This window comes from Parasteatoda tepidariorum, chromosome 4 (genome assembly GCF_982258835.1).
Source record: "Parasteatoda tepidariorum strain Cologne lab strain chromosome 4, Ptep-v5.0, whole genome shotgun sequence".
NCBI lineage: Eukaryota > Metazoa > Arthropoda > Arachnida > Araneae > Theridiidae > Parasteatoda > Parasteatoda tepidariorum.
Window position 1 is genome coordinate 41,667,475 of NC_141758.1, and position 22,756 is coordinate 41,690,230.

Here is a 22,756-nt window from a genome sequence, read left to right on the forward strand (position 1 = left end):
CGAAAAGGACGAAAATTTTTCACGCGAACTCAGCAGACGAAAACCATTCAAGTACAAAACCTTTTTGCTTCACAAGGCTCAAGTCCCATTTTGGCAAAATATCAAGGGGATAAAATAAAAGAATCTATTGTAGTACGCATATAATATTATTTCTCTCTTTACTACGGATTTGCCATTTAGAGATTATTTTGCTTTAAATATTGTTATTTTCTATAGCTGTATTCCAAACTTAAGCTTACACTTAACAGACTTAAGTGAGAGAATTCACAAAAAAATTGAGAAATTTAAGAACTTACACCAATGGTGGACTGCTGTAAGAAAATTAACGCAACTCCACGCACTATTTCCAGTAACGTTCCAGGTTTTTATTAGATTCCTGTAAAAAATTTAAAAAAGTCCTCGGTGATTAAATGTTTTCTTGTGGGGTAATACCTCAATATATTTATGATATGTTTAATTTAATTTCTTAATTTAATTACAATTTCAGATAGTATTTTCATACATTATTAAATGCCCATGGATATTAAGGTAATTTACTTTCTTCAACTACAAATTAATTACTTTCTAAATTCTGTGGCAAAGGCTTATGAAGACTCATGAAACTGGGTAGTTAGGTGATGGTGCTAAGCTGCAATTTTCCTGACAAGATGATAGGGAATTTAACTCTCAAACATTACGACACGCATTTCCTCCATTCTTAATATACATAAAGAGTTTCTACTTCATAGCTCCTCAATTGATTTTCCTGGAACACTCAACTTCCACAATATGACGTAGATGGCGGCACCGTAGCTATGCTCATCGCCATAGATCTTACTGGATTATAGACTCTAGTACTGTCCATATATACCACTAGAAGGTACTACGAGGTTATCCAACTAAGGCTTATTCTAAGGTTAGTTGTGACTTAAAGGGACACTACTCAGCCACAACTTAAAGTTGTTGATTTAATCAGAAATTTTACTGATTTTTAGTGGAAAGGTTTCTGAATTTTTTTAAAATAAGAATCCTGTTCTTCTGCAGAAATGTAACCATTGGCATAAATTCGGAACATCAACTGCGCATTATTTCCCAGACAGAAATTTGGTCAAAACTACCAGAATAAAGTAAAATTTACCCTGTTTCTGTTTCTATGAAAGCACCAAAATGCTTAGTAGTTCTTACCAAAGGGTTTTGGCATTGATTGTGGTAAAATTAATGGTTTTATAATCTGTGGTAAATGTTGTGAATTTTGGAAATTATATCCCGATACCTTAGAACATGGCATAAAAATTATTTATTCGGTTAAATCACCTTTTATTTTTGTATTTTTTGGTAGTAAGATGTTTGGTACAAATTTACAATGTTTTGTGATAAGAATTATTATCTTAAAAACCAGAATTTCTGGTAAGCCCAAAAGAATTACTAAATTAATTACTTAAATTTAGGGTATTATGATTTTATTGCCAGAATTATGCTTTTTTATTTTCATCGGAAAAGTATTTACGATACAGTACGTTAGTTTTACCAGAATTTATTTTCTCCGCGAATGATATTTTCCTTTCTTAATTTTGAATGTGAGAATCAATCGAACAGTACAATGTATGTCAATACTTTATAAAAATGATTAAATGACTTGCAGTGAGAGGCAAGTATTTTCCGAGCTAGTTGAATTTTACGTCATTTATTCACAATTGCGTATAAAGAACCCTAAAATATGAAATACTTTCTAAAAAAATCTAAGAGAGAGAAAATCAGAAACGGATAAATGTAATTAATTGCAATTTTGATAAAAAATAAAAAATAAATAAAAATTGTCAAAATAAAAAAAAAATTAATCCATTAATCAAATCATTTCACAGGACAGTTGTCCTGCCATGATTTGACTAATGGTTTAAATTCAAAAATGAATGAACGGTTTAAATTTCGCATACCAAAATCATGTTGTTGTTTTTTCTTTTTTTAATCTCAAATATGGTAAACACAAACCCCGGAAATTTTACCAGAATTTTTTTCTCCGTGCTGTGAATTCTTTTTACATTCTAACTCATTACATTTCTCTTGTAATCAGAGCATTCAAAACATAATTAATTTAAACTTGTATCATACTCCCTGCCTTTTTCCATCCACAAATCCTAATTCCGCCGCAATATGAAATTCCTGTTATCTGAATTAGAAGCGATGAAATGAAAACCCCTTTTTAAATCATCTTCTCTTCTTTATTAGTTGCACGCAACGCTGAAGAGATCGGAAACATTTTAGAAAACTCAAACGCTTAATAGAGCGTATCCTCAGTTAGTTCTGACATTGAACTGTTACACCGAAGGTCAAAATAAGATTTTTAAGCATTGTGTTTGTTTGCTCAAATCAAGTGAATCATCAAAATATGAACTCATACTCTAATGAACTATATTATCATCAAAAGACTTGAAAAATATTTCAGCCATTTATACAAGATTTTTATTTTGATATGTAGTTCAGTGGAGCGCTTGATGTTTTTCCATTCAAATATCAAAACATTAGATGTAATTGAAATCAATGTAAAGGAATATATTTGTAATTGAAAATATTATTTTCGATGCATCATCGAAAAGATTTTAAGCTAAAATGCGAAAATAAAGCTTCTGCTGTTTTGCTAAGAATATGTAAATTATATATAATTCTTCTGTTATGCAAATTTATTTCTTTATTTATAAATAATATTTTTTATCAATGATCCAATTATTATTTAATGATCCTAAAAAGATCTACATGGGCACAGTAGGCCTTGGCCCTGTATAGGCTGTTGTGCCACTGAGTTTACTTAGTTTAGTAAAAAGATCTGAAACATATTTCTTATTTGCTATTTTGTATTTTTCGCTATTAAATTCTAATAAAAATTGACTTCTTTTTTATTTATCTAAAACATATCTTTGTATTCACTTAGTTTATAAACTTTTTTGTACTTAGCTGAATACTTGTTTTTCGTCCGTAAACTAAAAGACATACACCCAAACAATAAATATAGCTAAAATGATTTAAACTTTCTCATTATTATTATTTTTTACCCTCCCTGGTGGCTTTACGCTATTATATTAAACAAAACTCTTTTTGTAGCTCATCCTGTTAGAATAAAGATTAATTGTATTCAGAATTATTTTTTATAACCGTCGTTGAACAGTCAACTCAATCTTTGTTTTTACGACTACCAATGTTCAACTCCGCAGCTTTATAATTTTGAACACAATCCAGAAGACAAGGGAACTCCTGGATCAAGTATTAGGAGAAATTTAATTCATGGGAAACTTTTTGGTAATACTAACTCGCATTTGCGTTGCATGGGGAGGTAAACCCTGAAAACTTCCCACGGTTATGCTAACGGCAAAGGGACTCTAACCCATGATCTGTCTACACACTAAGGATATTTTTCGTCAGCACTATGGCCGGTGCGATCCGGGTTCGGAATTCGTATCTATCTCACATCGCTGGTATTCGAACCAGGGTCACCTCATCGAGAGGCTTGTGGCCAACATGTGATAGTCAAAATTTACCACAATAAAACAGTTTTCTTCTATTCTTATCCATTTAGCCGTAAAATACTCTTTACAGTATCAATATTTAAATTGTACAGTATTGGCGTGGTTTTAATGGATGGCAAATATACTAATACTTTGTTCCTATATTATTATATTTGTATCTATTAAAACTGAACCAAATACCATAGTACAAATAGTGCCTAATACCGAAATTAATTAAGCATTACTGGCGACAAAAATACAATTAAGATTTTTTACGCTTTTACCATTAGTTAGTAGTAGCATATCACAAATTAATTTAAATTTTTTATTACGTTTCCTAGCTTTTATTTCATTTAGTACCTATTCCCAAAACTAATTGAGCAATATTGGTGTCAATTATAGAATAGCGAGTTTGTTTTTTTTTACTTTTTACCTTTCTCCGAAATTAATTAGTACCATTGCTCTATTTAATTTTGTTTTTTAGTGCATAGCTTATTTTTTTTTTGTTTCAATAAGTATCTATAACCAAAAGTAATGAAGTCACATAGGTGTTAATAACAGTGTGGTGATTTTTCACGCTTCTCTTAAGGATTAGTAGCATTTTTCCATTAATTTTGCTTTTTGGTTTAGAACTTTTTTTTTTCCAATTAATATTTATTACCAAAATTAAAGCAACAATGACGTCAATAATAGTATAGCGATTTTTATGGTTACTCTAAACGAATAAGCTCCTTTTCTCCATTTTAGAACCTTTTTTTTAAAAATTTCAATTAGAACCTTTTTTAGGGCCGACAGAGGAAGCAGGCGATCGCCGGGAGCATCATGTTAGGAGGGCTCCAAACAAGACCCAGATTTAATGTTCACTATACTATTGATTTCCTTTTTTAAAAATATTGATTGTTTGAAAAATATATTGATAGGAATTAATATTGTTTGTTTATTTGAAAAATATATAGATATATTTTTTTAATTATATATTCCTAGATTGACTCTCTTTATGATCAAAAGTTCTCTATATAAAGTTTTATTTAGGCTTAACGCCAATATACCCAACAAGCTAATGCAAGACGAAAACTGGAAAAGGAGTGAACTGAGAGAATGACCATGTGGAGTTAGGTCACTTTTCATTTAGTCCTAAATTCAAAATTTTCACTTTAGTGTGTCATTTCATGTCAATTTTATTGAAATAGGCGGTATTTTTTTTAATGAAAACATCACTTTGGAATTTAGCTAAACATTCAGAACACTTTATCTTACTTTGATTTACTTTTTAATCAGAGATAAGATAAAGAAAAAAATTGAAAATGAATAATTTTTTAACGCTATGAATCGTTGATGTGCCATTCATTATTTTACAATTTAAAAAAATCTTGAAAAACTTCTTTAGAAATCAAATTTTAAAAAAGTCAGATATTTAAAATTCGATTACAAAGGAATTACTCGACTGATTTCGTACTAATTTTGTATTTTGCCATATAAAATTTCATTCTTTAGAATGATGTAAAAATCTGTATACCTTACATTATAAATTATTCTGATTATTATTAAAAAAGTAATGAAAGGTAATAAATAAGTATTATTTTTCTCACGTGCATTTTTTTTTAAATTAGCGAATTTAATAATTGAGGATAAAACTTAACCTACGTAAACCTAGCTTAACGTATGTAAATCCATACTTCCATCTAAAATTATCCGACATAATAGCGAATAAAATGTAATTAAATATTAAAGAACATGCAATGAACTCCTCTTTTATTATAGAGAGCTATAAGCTAGCAGACATCAATAATAGTATCTTCTAATGATATTTTATAAAACAGAATCATCTATAGTTGAATTTAAAACTATGGCTAGTTGGCAGAAACAATAGTAACCAATGAAAAAAAATCAATTTTTCAAACTTCTCTCCGGAACAATATAATTGAAATTTTTAAATGATTCTTAGGACCGGAAGCTAAAATTAAGCCGTTCAATCACTGTTCAAATATGAGAACTCTAGCTAAGGTTCTGGAAAGACACGCCAACAGACACACAAACTCTCCCTTTTATCAATATAGATAAGCCAAAAATTTCGTATTTCCTTTTAAAACGTGCTCTAAAAAATGAAGTCGTAGTTTTGCAACACCTTTAATTTATTTACATATATTTCTGCCATGTTGTCGCTTAAAGTTAAAAGCTTATTAACTGGATTGCAGAATTAACGATCCTTTTCAGGGGTCTGTCCAGGCCAAATTTACTTCCGTTTAGCGGTACCATCACAAAAAAAACGGTAGTTTCACAAAATAATTTTTCTTAAAATTTTATTTTTGTATCCCGTAAGAAACGATAAATCCATATTTTTAAACATATTTTTGTGTTGATTTTTTAATATAATTTTTAATTTTCACAAATTATGCCTAAATTTTCACAAAATAACCTCTTAGAAAAACCTAGACAGACCCCCTTTTTCTTTTTATCTAATTTTTCATTTAAAAATTTGCCTCCCTTGTTTTCTACTTCGACATTAGGTGACAACAATATTTAAAAAAAATAATTTTTATTTGACTCCAAGTAACACAATTCTTTCTATCATTTTACAGTCGATCGCTGGAATGCTTGAAGAACTCAACTTCGCTGACATACGGTAGCGATTCCAATAATAACGAACAGGGAAAACACGACTCCTCGAGTTTTAAGGAATATGAAAAACAGCAGGTAAGAGGATGCCTTCACGCATTGTTTCATTACTTATTCTCTGTGAATGTGATAAAAGGTTGCCGTTTATCTCACCTGGAAAAACTGAACATCCCGTTGGGATGATGATGCGGAGATTGACATCGCTTCCCTTCCAGGTGATTGGAATCCTTAATAAATCTGCGGGGGCGTTTCTTTGTTCTAAACTACCTTAAGGTGATAAAAAAATCTTCTTCCGCTTCTTCCTTGGATTTTAGATGCAGATTCATGGATAACTTTTAACTTCGTACAACTCTTATTTTCTTTAATTGTTTGTAGTTTATTTTACTATGAACTCAAAGCCGTTTTTAGGTTTGTACATATCGACAAGACTACTGATCGGGGTTTTTATGTAGGGGAGAGTGGGGTAAATTGTAACATTTTTCACTTAACTATTTTTAACTAACAAAAAATCAAATATATTATTAGTATTAATTGACAGACGAGTAAAGTAGACTATCCTCTACTAGAAAAAAATACCCTATTTTAAATGTTATTATATTAGTTATTAATAATTTTTGACAGTCGTGCACTTGTTACAATTGTCCCCACTTACGGGGTCAATTGTAACAGTTCATAAATTCAACTAAAACATAGTTAATTATACATATTATCATAGTTGTGATGTATTTTTTATTGATCAAAATAGTAGTGATATTTTAGGAGTAAAAATAATAATGAGCAGAGACCTAAAGAGTTAAACTTTTAACTTTAAGGGGTTAAAAATTTTAATTTATGCTGTGAAAGGTGATAAATAAAATAATGCACTTGCAACATAATATAAATGATATAGGAAACTATTGGTGGTTCTTAAAGAGTTAAGTAATGGTTTGTAAACATAAGATTATTTATTTTCAGCTGTTACAATCGTCCCTTTACTTATTGTTACAATCGTCCCCAAGGCGCCATTTCAGCTTCATTTGTTAAAAACAATGCTAGTTAATTAACAAAGCTAATTTTTTTATTGAAATGTTAATTAAGGTGTCCACTTACATATTCGGTTAATAATATTTATTTGTTTAAACAAAACTACCTTGTTACAATATGATATTCTAATACCAAAAAAAGTACTTACGTAGCGTGAAAATATCTTTTGTGATGTAACTCTTTCAAAAGTACATAAAAATGGTTGCCAGCAGGGGTGTACATGTAGATTTATTAAATACACCTTGTGCGCCACTCACCTAGGAACCAAATCTAGAACCTGACACTCGAAATTTTAGCTCTGTTACAATCGTACCCTGTTACAATTCCCCTACATAAAGATGCAAAGTTAGTCTTTTGAGAGACCTAATCAAGATTGAACTGAGAGACCTAACTAAGATAATGGACAAATATCCCACTTGTCACACTCATACGAGTATGACAAGACATTTCACTCCGAAGGACGTTTACATTAGGCTCCATTCCTCTTAGACTCTTTGACCTAGTAGACCCAGTAATAGTCAAAAGATATATTTCACACAATTACAAAATTTTCAATTTTCTTTTAAATATTTATTTTCAATATTGGAAGCGTTCTTACCATTTTATTTATATTCGATTATAGGTTTGTTTTTTAAGGCAGTGGTCTATCCTTTTCTAGAAACTTTTCATGGAACTCAAAATCATAGAATTTGAAAATAAAATATATTTAAATATTTTTCTATGATCTTTTACATGGTGCTCACAAAACTTTTCTCCCCTAAAGTTTCCACAACTAATATATCCCTGATATAAATTAAACGGTAGCATAAAGTATAAATATTAAAGTCTAAAAAATACAGAAGAATGTTATTTTTTATTTTTATGAAAAAAACGAGGGGGGAAAATTAGGCTTTCTCATTCCTATAAATCCTTATTTCTTAAAAACCTTCCAACTACCCACAAAAATAGAACATTTGAAAGCCCCGCAAAATCTAGTAGCAACTCTGCTTATACGAAGCTTAAATTAATTGAAACAAATCGGAAAAATAAATGTACTTCCTTCTGCATTTAAATTTTTTATCACAAAATATTGTGGGAAACTGCCCGAAATGTATTATACAGTGTTAGGAGATAGACAGAAGCTAAGTCACTTTAAGTTATTTTAAGATCCATTTTAATCTTAAAATTATAACTGTTCACAAAACTTCCCCATCAACTCCAAAATCAAAGTTTGTCTGTCACAATCTACATTCAAATTAAAAATTGAAAGATATAAAAAGTATTTTTAAATAATCGAATGATCAAAATAAAATGCATTTTTAAAAATATTCCGCATCTATCCATCATCTATTTTTGTGTATTAATGAGAATTATTGAATCAAAGTTGTTGCTTTTTAACGATACAAAAAAAGAAAAGAAAATATGTGCGAAAAGGAAGAAAGAAAATCGAGCTCCTTGTTATGGGAAATTTATTGGTTTTGTCAGTGTCTAACATTTTGAGACACAAAATTACTGGCTCCAAATCTATTCGGTTACGGAGAACTGAGCATGGAAGAAAAATATAATCACTCATCTCTTACCTCACTGCAAAAGTCATTCATTTAAAATTTATTTTAAAAAAATGATAATATCGTCTGCAGAAGGAAAAAAAATGTGTTGCCGAACAACTTAATTTCTGAGAAAAATATCGTCTGCTAATTATAAAATTGATTACTGGTTACAAGCGTAACATATTCTCATCGTTTATAGAGTAGGAAGCCTATTTATCGATGATCGTTTTTGCAGGCGCGGGGCTCTTACTTTATTCTCAAGCTTCATTAACCCTCACGCTTCTGTTATGAGAATGAATTCCGATGGTTTAATCTAGCGATATTGAATGTGTCGCGAGTCACAGAGCATGAAGAGATACACGATCAAAAATGAAAAAGGATCTTCCCATCGTTTGACACTTGGCGGTATAATAGACTCTGTTGTTACACCTGATTCGAGCTAGTTTTTAATAACCGCATCCAAAAAGAAGAGAAAAATAGCTGCATCCTACATCGAAGGAAAAGCAAGGAGAAAATAATGTCGTAGAATATTTTTTTAATAAATTTTCTAAGCGTATCTTTCCGAGCAATTCAAGTGAATTGAATTGCCTTTCTTATAAACTTATTAAAAAGTGATAAAAGATCTATAATTTGTTTTCTTTTAAATGGAACCAAGAAAAATTTAAAACCTTCTCAAATTCTAACCTTAAAGTTTAAAAAATGAGCGTTGCTCTTATACTATTTTTTTTCTAATAAACATTGCACAATATCTAAATTAAAATAAACTTAGTTAAATAAATTTAATTTGTTACTGCATGCTGGATACACGATCTAGCGTGCAGTAGCAAATTATATCGTCACATTATAACTATAACGTCACTATAGTTAAACAATATTAATAAAGATTGCTTAACTATTCATTGCTGTTATTATATTTCTAGTACTTTATGTTTAGTTGAGTTCGTTTCTCTTCAATTAAAAATAGTTAATTGAAACAATAATTCGCGATCGCAACGCTCGAGTACGCCGTCTAGCGGGAGCCTGTAAATATCGGACATTAATTTATCACGTTTTCATTTAGTTCCATCAAAGTCATTGACTGAATCAGACGCCATTTTTTAGCAGCAAATAAGAAACAAAATTTCCCTAAGGAAAAGGCCGAAGAACTTGAAAAAAATCTCCAGAATATTAGTAAATCTTTCAGGAACAGAACACGCCAAACATTTGAAGAAAAATTCCTCAATAATTTTTAATTTCTATTATCAACAAACTTGCAACTGATGACTTCCGATTTCGGATACTGTTACAGATGTGTGTATTAAGGTAAAATGCATTTCTTCTGTCTTCAATTCATTACGAATTAAAGTGAAGTCAACATTGCTTTTGTCATTCCAGTGAATAAATATGAATTCAGAACATACAGAATTGTAATAGTTATAGAATAGTATATATTTCTGTATCCATATAATTCGGAAAACAACAATAAAAAATTATCCAAGTTACTTGAAATAGTGCCATTTCTGCTGATTCTTAATTAATTTAAATCGTTTTCTTGGTAAGTTTTTTTTTAATTTTGAAAGAATAAGTTCAACTAGAATTCAGCTATTCTGTTTTTAGCTACATATTCAAATTCATATCAATTATAAAATTTTGCTGTGTAGTATGTTATCTAAAAGTAATGAAGGTATAAACTATGTATCTATTATTTGAGAATAAAGTTTTCAAACAAGGAACTTATCATTTTGGAATTCTCCGGGAATCATAAATCTGGTAAGTGCAATGATTTTTACAATAAAAAATTTGCTTGTAAATATTTTTTTTTCATTTGATGATGGTTCTCTACACTACAGAATGGGTTTTTACGTCTGATTAAGAACTATAAGAATAATAAAAAAAGAAACAATATGAAAGTTTTTATTTCAATGTAAAGAATTCTTAAAATCGTTTTTTTATCCTAAGAATTCTTTATTTTCCGTTTTTTAGTTTATAATTTTTTGATAAAAATTGTTCTCAAAATACTTTTTTTGAAAAATTAAATGATATAACATTATGTGTTTATGTATACTTCTTGTATATTCCAATGTTTGAAGTAATATGATTCAGAAAAGTATGGAATAAAAATTCGGTACTAACGTATTAACGCCACCGCCGCTACAGATTTGGCGGTTTTTAAGTGCCGCTAATCTACACTTAAAATTTTTGCGACAATTCATAAAATAAAACACTTTATTTAAAATCAAAATAGTCAATCGGATTTCGGTGGAAAATGAGCCGATATAGAGTTTAGCATAGATTCAAAACAATCATATCGCCATATGAACTCTGATGAATAAGATTCCAAATGAAATAACATTTCCAAAACGTACGTTTACCAAGATAAAGTTTTATGTTGTGGGAATTGCTACATTTTCGTTTTTTCGGTAAAATATTTCCCTCCTGAAAAAATAAAATTGCATCTTGTTTTGTTTTTGGCAAATCCCAAAGACGAATATTCGTAGCACTAAAAATGGCGACAAAAAAGAATTGTTTTTTTTTTTTTTGTTTTTGTTTCGTCAGCATTCTTTATTTTACGTTTCTTAGTTTCTAAATAATGATTTTAAAATTGTTGTCAAAAAACGTTGTTTACAAAATTAAATTTCATAAAATTATGAGGCTTATGTATACTTTTTGTTCATTTTAATTTTTGAACTAATATGATTCTTAAAACTATAGAATGTAAAGTTTAAATGGGCCTTTCATGTTATATCATTAAATTTAGTAATACTATTTCTCGGGCATTAGGTTTTAACTCTTATAAGAATATACATATTTTTTTCTGTTAATGTACAAATATTTTTCCGATGTGTTTTGGATGTTCCTTCTCTAATAAAAAGCGATACCATTTTGTTTTCGGTTGTACAAGAAAGAAGATCAAGCATTTTTCTTTTTTAAATTTAATAAGCCACATTAAAGAAGGAACGTTGCAATGCTACAAGCTACATTAACGACGTCTCCAGAGTAACTGAATGACGGTTCATATAGAAATCGCAGGTAAGCGTCTCATACAACAACGCCCCCTATAGTTCGTTGCGATCGCGAATTAACAAAAAATATAAAAACGACAATGAACAGTAAAGCAATCTATATTAAATAAAACGCTAATACGTATGTATCAATAAAACCGATGATATTTCTTTTCTCGCGTTGGCAACAGTTTTCATTTTTAATTGATTGGCTTCGGCTTGCAAGAGCACGTAGTGAGCATCATATGGCTAATCTATATTATATAAAACGCTAATACGTTTTAATCGATAGGCTTCGGCGCGCAAGAGCACGTAGTGAGAATATGTCTAATCGGGTGAATTCTCATCGAATTATCAAAAAATTTCTCACAAAATTATCTTCATCGAAGCCGATGCTTTACATCCGGCGTTCAGTACTATTTCATATTGTTTTACAACACATGGTTTTAGCCCTCTGGTGGAAAAGACTTTAAAACAAAACTTACAACAGTCCCTTTCTCAATAACTGAAATTTAGAATAGTGTGATTAAGAAAAATATGTGAACTGTTTGCAATTTCAAATTAATATTGAAATGCACAGGTTTAGAATTTTCTACAGTGAAAAGTTTTCGGAACTTCAGTGTTCAAAAAAGTATACAAAAGCTAGACGTTAAGAACGTATCCAATGAGCGAGTAAAGCGAGCATCGGATTGCAAAGCAATCCGAAATTAACTGCGAAAGCAGTTCCGAGGGTTGGTGAGCCCTAGCGAGCAGGGGGCGAAGCCTCCTAGTCTTTATTAATATTAAAGCCTGGAGAAATCCTTATATATAACTATTGCAAGAAATTAAATTTGCTTAACTAAGTAAAAGTTTAATTCAAATATTGTACTTAAACTAGAATTGTGTACTTATAACTCGAGAAGAAGAGTACCAATTTAATTACATGGTTTTGCCTAATCAAGTGATTGTGCATGACGAGTTAACGTTAGAGCTATTAGACTTTGCTTATTACCATGCTGAATCAATTTTCGCATCAGATTTAATTGAATACCTGCAAACGACGAGATGCGTGCGTATGGAACCTGATTGGCTACTGAATCGTGGTAGAAACAAATAACACGATTTGCGCATACGTCATGCGTTGCGTTTATTTCAGGTACAGAATTCAAATCAAATTCAGATTCATACGATAAAAAAATTCAATTTTATTATAACTACTATAATCTTATAACTCTTGATAAAATGTGTATTAAACCTCTTCGAAGATAATAAGCAAATAAACAAGTCCGAAAAGACGTAATTTTTAAAATATTTTTAAATTTAATATTTCTTTATGCTTAAAATATTATTTTTATTACAATAAAACTAATATAGATTTTTAGAACATGAAGAGTTTTCACTAGTGTTCATCCTAAAAATGATATTATTAAGTTGTAACTACTTAGAAATATTTCTGTCCAACATCTTAAAAAAAAGTCTTTCTTTAAAAAAAAGTCTTAATTTTTAATTGTCTTAATTTTAATCTTAACTTTTAATGAACACTTTGAAAATTAATTTTACAAATTTGCACAACGGAATAAATAAAAATATTAGCTTGTGAGTGTAATAAATTGTTTAAGTGTTTACCTAACCTTAAAATAGTACTATATTGTTTGCACTCGTGTTGCATCTTATTTTTTTAAAACGAAAATGACAATAAGGATCAGATTTTCTTTAATAAAAACATTCTGAAATTTTTAATATAATAAGAGACACGGCCGAAATTTGTTTTACATATTTGCACCCCAAAAACTATAATTAAAAACATAAATATTTTCAACGGGTGATCTTTTTTAAAATAGTGCCATACACCTTTGCCAAATATTGCAGTATAAGTAAGTTATTTTCAATTTTAACGTTACAAGGGGCATATTAGAAATTAATTTTACAAATTTACACCCTTAATCCTTTATTTTTAAAATATGAAAAATGATTTGCGAAATTATATGAAAAATGATGGGTGTCTGTTTTTAATATGGTACCATAAGGTTTACATTCAAGTTTTAATGTCAATTGTCAGTTTTTTTTCTGAAAACGAGTCTTAATTTTAACTTTTCAAGGGACTATTTAAAAAGTAATTTTACATATTCACACCATGAAAACTATATTTAAATGTCATGAATATTTTCTATGAATGTTCACCTTTTAAGAGATGTCGAACAATTTACATTCATCAGCAGAAAAAGTGAGAAAAGAAACAAAACAAATTAAGAAAACGTGTTATGAATTTTACATCACGAAACTACCATATCTCAGGACATAGTATTTGCGGATATCCATCTAAAAAAGATACAGGGCACTTTGAATTTAGTGGCACTTTTGAAAATGATTTTCACAAATTTGTATCATAAAAAAACGAATATTTTTGGAAGTAAAATTTTTTTTTAACCTACAAAAACAAATGTTTTAACACTTCTTTCTTTTTAAGAGACATTTTAAATTTATTTTTAAAACAGAAATGCTATTTTAAAATGCTCATCTGAATAATGTTGTTATATATTTTAAATTCGACTTTAAATTTTCTAAAAATAACAATAAAAAAGATTTTTTGTCTTTTTCATGAAAATGTATTTTGAATTTTAAGTTTTAATTTAAAGTTGTACACCGTTAAACATTATTTCAAAAATTTAGATTACAAAAAAAAATGCATTTTAGAACAAAAACATTTTCTATGTATGCTCATCTTTATTGACATCATACGTTTTGAGTTAAAATCAGAATTTTTATAAAAATGGCAAATTAAATCAGAATTCCTTCTTTATGAAAACATTTTAAAATTCTTAAATGCTAATGTTAATGCTAATTTTAGTGTTTTAATGTTTTACAATTTTTAATAAAACTTTAGAAACTAGGATCACAAATTTGATTTTCGGAAGCTATATTTTCAGTACACAAACATTTTCTACTTACAACGAATTGTAATGTGTAATGTGTTATGTGGAAACGCCTTAACTTTTAACTTAACATAAGAAACTTTAACACCTCATTATTAGGGCTAAATCCCTGTCAAAATCAACAGTTTATTTAACATTGTAATTCTTGAAATAATTTTCGAAAGATGACACATCGCCAAAATGTTATAATATTCAAAAATGTGCGCTTGTCTTTAGTCACAGAAACATATCACGAAGAGCTTTAAATTATTTTATCGGAAAATATCTCCGTGAGTTGTAAATATCAACAAATATAATTACGAATTTTTTACTTTTATCAATCTTATACAAGCATTTTTAGGTATAATTTTTTGAATTCTTTTTCTTTTTAGTCTTAAGTGTATGATTTTGTTTTTATCTACCATTTTTTTAAATTTTCCAATGGTTATTAACCAAGATATTTCCTAATATGTTACTCCTGAAAATGTCATCTTGTCCTTATAATTACGAAATTTAAGCTAGCATGTTATAACGCTATTTGTGGTGTTAGCTTTTTCTTTTTAATTGGACCAAAAGCTTACATTTTAAAAATTCCATCCAATATCTTCAATAATAAATTATTGCATTCAAATATTTTGGATTCCGAAGCAAAACATTTAAATATGCATTTCTAAAGAATACTGATTAAACACAGATTTTCCATCGATATCTTCGATTGCTACATTAGCACAGCAGCTGTCAGTGTCGTTTTGCATCTAAGCCTAATCGTGAGTCAACTTGATGTAAAATGCAGACGATTAGCAGAGAACTCTTCGTTTATCGAAAGTATAATACACAAAAATAACTTTTTTACACTTAATTTTAATTAAAAAAGTGAATATTTTCCAAATATTTCTGTTTTCAGACAGTAAGTAGGATCGGGAAAAAAATATTTGAAGTGCAAGTTATTATAATTTTTTTTTTTTTTTGAAAATTAATTTATGTTTTGAGTAAAAAATCGATTTCTCTTTAATAACCCGCGGGGTGGGGGGTGTAGGAGACAACTGTCCTTGTATCCAATCGAGGTTTGAGTGCATTAAAACTTTAAAATTGTAATCATTTTTGTTAGGTAAATACTTTCCTTTCGCTAGATAAAGAATAAAATACAATTTTCAAACAATAATAAAATTGCTTGATTAAAAACTTTATTCGCTTCAAAAATATACAATTTGGAAACAACAGTCGGAGTGTTTCAAGCTCTCGAAAAGAGGTGCAGGGTTTGCCCCTCTTGGCCACGGTGGTTCTTCTGTTTCGGATTTTCCAGACTAGTTTATCAATTAATTTTTTCATTTATCGTTGACAACAATTCGTTTTATGTTTCAAATCACTTTAGTTACTTCTCCTTCTCATTGAAAGTAGGTGCCTATTTTTGAATGCTTAAAACATGTCAACTGTAAATTCCAGTTCGTATATTTTTTTAAGCAAATGAAATTTTTAATCAAGTAGTATCTTACAGCATCAGTTTAAGTATAAAATTTTATTTTTTAAGTTCTTAAATATGAGTATATTTTTCATTTTAAAACATTTAAGAATATTTTGGTGGAAATAAAAAAAAATTTACGAAAAAAATATTTGCATGCATTTACAGGAAAATCAATTTTAAATATAGATTTTAAATTTTTATTTATTTTTGTTCAATTTTTTTCCTTTTAATTTAATGAAATTTTTTTACTCCCAGCAGAAATTATGTTATTACACTTTTCAATGCCATCTCTTAGAAATATGCTTCGGGGCAACTGCACACCTTTGTATGCAACTGCACACCTTTGTATGTTAAAAATTTCAAAGTTTTACTTAGTAAAAAAAAGTACAAAAGAGCAAAATTAATGGGAAAATGTACTTATTCGTTTTTAGGAACCGTAAAAATTCGCCATGTTACTATTATGGCACCAATGATGCTTAATTTTGGTAATAAGCATTACTGGCATTCTGGCTTCATGGTTTAATAAATTCAATTTAGCAGATTTTAATCCACCACTATTTCTAAATAATTCATAGGCTTATATAACTCACCACTTTATGGTACTTACGTCATGTCATACCTTGTAAAAAGCAAGCAAAAAGTAGTCAAACATTTGCAAATTTTAATTTGCAGTTATTTACCACTTTTTAAATTATTTTGGCTTGTCCGGAGCAGTTGGCATCTCTGGATTTCAAGCATTTTATGAGTAAATTTTGAGCCTATTAAAACTGCACCAATACTGAGCATTTTTATGATAGAGACTTTAGAATTGAGTTTTTTATAGTCCCTCGAAGATATAAGTATAAGAGATACAGCTGATCTCTATCATGATGGGATAAACTACTAAATGATTAATTAGCAGGTATTGCTTAATCTGATAACGTAAAGCCACATGAAAGGGCAAAATATGATAATAAATAAAAAAAATTTAAATGATTTCAGCTTTATTACAAATATGCCTTTATTCATTTCAATTTTATGCATGATTTTGTAGTCTTGTTCAGTGCTGATTAATTAGTTCTTTTTATCACCCTGTACGAAAAACAGGTAATCAACTAGTATAAAATGTATACACATAGCTGTTTCTTTATTTATTAGTGCATATAATTACTAATAGTTCAGCAAAGATATCTCGATAATTGCAAACAAGGGACATTTAAAGAAAGTGTTCAAAACTTTTGTCAAACAGTTAAATACCCTACTTAGGATAAAAAGTAGAGGTAAAAAGTTGCACGACCTCAGGTGTCAAGCTTTGGTGTCGGGTTAATGTTATTATTTATGATGAATTGAATGGAATAAATCATGAGAGGATAGGGTTTAAAGTTTAGAAATTATAAAAAGTTTTATTAACAAAAAGTACATCTTTGTACTTGCACCTATTTATGAATCCTGTCATTGCTATTTAAACAAGCGAGACAGTGCTTCCTAAATGCAATGAATGTGAGTCACGGTAAGGCAAATGAGACTTAACAGTAGTTCAAAAGTTATAAAGGATTTCTGTATTAAAAGTTCTATTTTTGTATGTACAGTGCGCAAAATAAAGAGAGGATCATCCTTAATACCTATTGATCTAATGATCAGATCTCATTCTTAATGGTTTGAAGGGATGATCTCAAATATGCTAATTAATTAGTGCTGACAATATTTTAAGTTACGAAATCAGACACAAAAATGCACTTTCTCTGAATAAACAGACTTTTTTTACGGATTTGGATTTCTGACCCCTGAAATATCTTGTAGTCGTAATCTGAGAAATATGGTCCCAATAGTTTGGTCAGGAAAACGGTTCAAAGTTTGAATCCCTTAATGTTAATTTTACCTTTTGAATATTTCTCCATAGCTTTAGAAACTTTTAAGTGAATTGAAAAAATTTTGCACATAATTATAAAATTCATTTATTCAAAGATAATTCCATGCAAAAAAGAACTTTCAATAAATATTTATCATTTTTAATTATTTTCTATAGTTTAATTTAATTCTTTACAATTGTACAATTTATCCCATAATTAAATGTCCTATTTTTAGTGTCGGTGATATACCCGTAATCCTGTTATATATACACAAAGAGACACAAGCAAATTCTTTATTTTAGTGTAAGTGGATAGAAAACACCAATACATATATTATAAAAAAACTGATGAAATTTCTTTTTTCGCATTGGGAAAAATATACTTGAGGGCACCCCTTGGCGAAATTGGCGACTTATGTTTGGCGCCATTCCTGTTTGCGTAGAAAACCGTGGTAACAGGAATGGCAGCCAAAACATAATGACATTTTGATAAAACATTGGAAAATTTCAACAAAACATCGGCCAAAACTTGCAATGAACCTGATATAAGCAAAATTAATAAACCCAATAAAAAGAATTTTGAATCGAAGGAAAAACTAATGGAGTAGGCGCAGAAAGAAAAAGAAAAAAGCAACTACTCATTTCTTCAATAAACTTGAATATTCTCAGATTTAGGTGCACAGAACTATCTAATAACAGCTAGATACTGTCTAAATTTATCATGAACAGAATCTGTGTTCCTCCATCACCTCATAAATTCGACGAAATACGAATCGAAAATGGCGTCTGTAATACCGAAATAGCGGTCACATTTTTTTTCTTAAATCCCTTTTTATGACTGCACACATACCTTCGATCTTATTGATCAGATTCAAAAGTAATCTTACCAGCCGGTATCCAACGTAGAACTAACGGACCTCTGAAATTAAATTTACCGTTGAACATTTAAAAACAGCGCTAAAATCTGAACCAATCAGAATCACGATAGGGTTTCAACATCGCCCAGCTTTGCAATCAACAGCGATTTCAACTTGGCGAAAATCAAGGGGCACCCTCAAATATAGTCTACCCCAAATTTTTGATAGAAAATTCTTCTTTCATGTGATTGGAAAAACTAAATGTTAAATTTTTTTTAAAAATTACTTGGGGTACTTACCCTTGCTCACCTTGTTTTTATACCCCCATAATATCGACACAATTTTATTAAAACTATAAACTTATTTTACAATAGAACTGAAATTGAATGCTAATTTTTTTGTTATACTTTATAACACTTTTTACTACACAAATTTTCTTTCACACATGAAGTTTACGATTCGATTGCAATAGAAGTTACCATTATCCTCGGTAAGCAATGCATCTAAAACTTACAATACAAAACATTTAAAATTATTAATTTAATGTAGATGATAACCAACGAAATATGGATCTTCATATGAGAAAACTGCATTAAACCAGTGGGTAATCAGTCTAATGAGAATGCAAGGACCGGTCATTATTCTTCTACTTCATGAACGTAAAAATCTCTTCGCGCCTCTATGAAAAACTTAAACAAAAACTTATATAAAACCGTGTTAAAAGTTTTTGAATTAATATTTCATCTTCTACGCTATGATTCAATTTTTTAAAGAAAATTAAAGTAGTTACAGATAACGAGCAAAAAATTTAACAAGCAGAAGAACATTTTAATAACCATTTGTTTATCAAAATTCTGCACAAAATTTATAATAGTCCAAAGTTATCTCAGTTACCCTTTTTTTTTTCTTTTCATATTTTGTTCAAAATGATATTCTTAGCCACCTTAACTGTTACAAATCAAGTATTTTTTTTAAAATTCTTCTGCCTAATACTTTGCAAATCAAGATATACTGATATTTATTAAAATTAGAAATGATAAGGTAGGGATGAATCTGAAAATTTTCACGCTTTATGTGGAAAAACCATAAACAGGGACCGATCACGACAAATCCAGGCCCAAGGTCCACAAAATTTTCCCGGCCCCTAACAAAATATTTTGAAATTAAATTTCTGAAGAGTTGTCCTAACAATAAAACGAATCTATTGAACTGCATGATTCAAGGGAAGCATTCTAAAAAATTTTGAAAGCAGACAATTGAAGATAATTTTTCTAGAATAAAGTTGTCGCTTCTAAATATTAAAGCGAAATATAAAACTACAGAACAATATTGCATGAAAATAAAAATAGTTTGTTGACCGCAGACAATTGAAATCAGTGATTTTTGCTAAAAGTCACTGATTAGCTGAATTATTTTAAAGATTGTAGCCTTCCATGCACAGCTTTGCATATTTGTTAAGAATAAGCTTTTAGTTCTTGTTGACACTAATCATATATAAGAGACTTAGTGAATATCCATTCTCGTTGCATTTGCTTAAGCCGTTGGAGTAAAAATTGCACCAATTAAAATTCAGCTGTTCTTTCGACTTTGATTAGTGCAATGTTTACAAGAGTTTGGTTTATCACAATATAAGGAAAATTTGAAATAAAAAATGCCTTTTTTGAGATAAACTGTTTCTTTCAGTAATTTTTTTTAAAAACTGATAGTGTTGACTTTTTACTAATTTTTGAAGCCCCCAATAAAGTATGGACCCTAGGCCCGTACCTAATGGGCCTAGGCGATAATCAGGGCCTGGCCATAAATAAATAAAGTAATGAAATTCAAAAATCACACATATAAAATAATAAAACATGAGTTAGGGCTAACAGGGAAAATACATTCCAAGATTGTCTATTGTAATTATTTAGAAAAAATATTGCCAGAATTCGAAAATTATAACTATTTTTCTTTCTTTAACAAAATTCCCTAAATTACAGCCCTCAATCGAAATAAATTCAGCAAAATTATAATTACAATGATTTTTTTACGCAAGTCATTAGTTTTAATTAAGAGTTCTTCACCTATTTCTTGAGAAACGTGCCAGACAGAATTAAAATTCAAACTAAGTCAATTATTTAAACCACTTCAGTTCCTTCCATTTATTTTTCTCAATCACATAATTAAGCTTTTTCCTTTCGTTAAAACGATCTTAATGGGATCGTTCTTAATATTGTAATTTTTTTCTTTCCAATCCGAACATCCGCTTAAACATAACGCATTTCAACGAGTACAACGAAAATTAATGTGCAATTCACACTAATTAAAACCTTTCTAACTGGGATAAAAAGGATCTTAATAAAAAAAACAAATTGAAGATGAAGATGGATTTGCAATCTGATCTTCAATGAATAGCTCCCCACCTACTGTGGAAATAGACCTAAGGCATGTAATTAGACTAAATAACTACTAGACCGCACAGCATTTTGCTACTTTTACAAATCGAATTTTTCTAATTCAAGTTCTGAATGCAATTGGCTTATTAATTCCTCACACTGCTAGAGCAGACGATTTATTTTATTCAAATTTTATTTAACTCAGTGGTAGTCGTCTGCTTTTTGTACTGTTTTATATTAAACGTTTTATCTATGATTGTGTTTGGAACATGGGTATGATGGTTTGCTATTATGGCGTTTATATGACTCGATCAGGAGGTGTTCCTTATTGTTATCAGGTAAAATATTTTGATCATAAACTTTTATATTTTTAGTATTTTAGCTTGTTTTCTCCTACTGTTTACTTTTTTGATCCCACAATGGAAGTATTTTTTCTATTTTTCGATGAGTATTAAGCTAACATTTTAAAATTACAATAATTTATAATTATTCATTTGATGTTTTTCAAAGAACTTTAATATTTAAATTAAACTTTTAAGAGAGTTACAGAAAATATTGTATAGGACTTTCAAAAAATATTGTATCGGAATTTTTTTAATGGAGGATCAGAATCCATTTAGCTTATTAATTTTTTCACGCTGCCAGCGCAGACGATTTATTTTAATCAATTTTTAACTCATTTGAAGTCATCTGCTTTTTGTCTCATTTTGTATTAAATTTTTATCTTTGATTTTGTTTGGAACATGATGATGATTTTCTTTTATGGCGTTTATATGACTTGATCAGATGAAATTCCTTATTGATATCTGGTAAAATATTTTTATTATGAATGTTTATCTTTCTACTATTTTAGTTATTTTTCTTGCAAACGCTAGAAAAGTTTGTATTTTACTTTATTTTTTATTTTTCTTACATTCTTAATCAAGTTAACATTTTAAAACTTAGATTAATTATAAACTATTAGTAAGATATTTTTTAAAGTCACTTCTACATTTAAATCTCTGCACTTTTAATTTTACGCGCCGAAGCAATTTATTAAAATTTGAAAAAAAAAATTTTCTTCATATTATTAAGGATTTATAAAAAGATTGGATCAATTATTTATTACGAAAGAAGATATTGAGAACATTATCAATTTTTTTCTTAGAACATCTGCTTTGAATTTAGTTAAATTGTTATAGACTTACTTTTGTATCATTGTTTCTATAACTTTAAATCTAACAAATTTAAAAAACAATAAAAAAATTACTAAGATTTTCAATTTAGCAAATAATTTGACAAATTTTGAAACAAATAACACAATATGCAATATACGCATACAAATTTTAAATTAGATACCTTACTACATTAAATACTTGTTTATTTACTTTTTGCCTCTGTTGAAGTTGTGGAATAATTTGAGAATATATGAAGCGGATGACTATTTCTTTTTTTTTTTTTTTTTTGGAAAAAAAAATTAGATTTGATCTGCAGTGTGAAGAAACTGGACTATAATTAAGTTCGTTCTTATTAGCAATTAAAAATTTATTTGTTTCAAAACCAGGCTTGAATTAATGCTATTAAATAATGAAATCAGAATTTTTTGCCGTTCTTTTAAAAGCTGAAATTCAAATAAATAGTTAATACAAAAATATATTTAATGTCTTTTTCTTAACTTTGTATTCTTACTTATTTAATTGCTAAACTTGGAATTCTATAACATCGAAGAAAACGATTATTTT

General features: G+C 28.9%; 1 protein-coding gene across 2 annotated transcripts in view; it reads left to right on the plus strand.

The window, feature by feature from the left end:
- The window catches only part of LOC107456442 (uncharacterized), a 75,009-nt gene that overhangs the window by 23,034 nt on the left and 29,219 nt on the right, over positions 1-22,756 (plus strand). The window contains exon 2 of one of the 2 annotated variants that reach the window (XM_016074304.4): positions 6,056-6,170. In XM_016074304.4, coding sequence (XP_015929790.1) covers positions 6,056-6,170 — 115 coding nt within the window. Of the gene's footprint in view, positions 1-6,055; positions 6,171-21,235; positions 21,374-22,756 lie in introns of those variants that run through there. The other variant, XM_087160997.1, reaches the window with a different exon arrangement.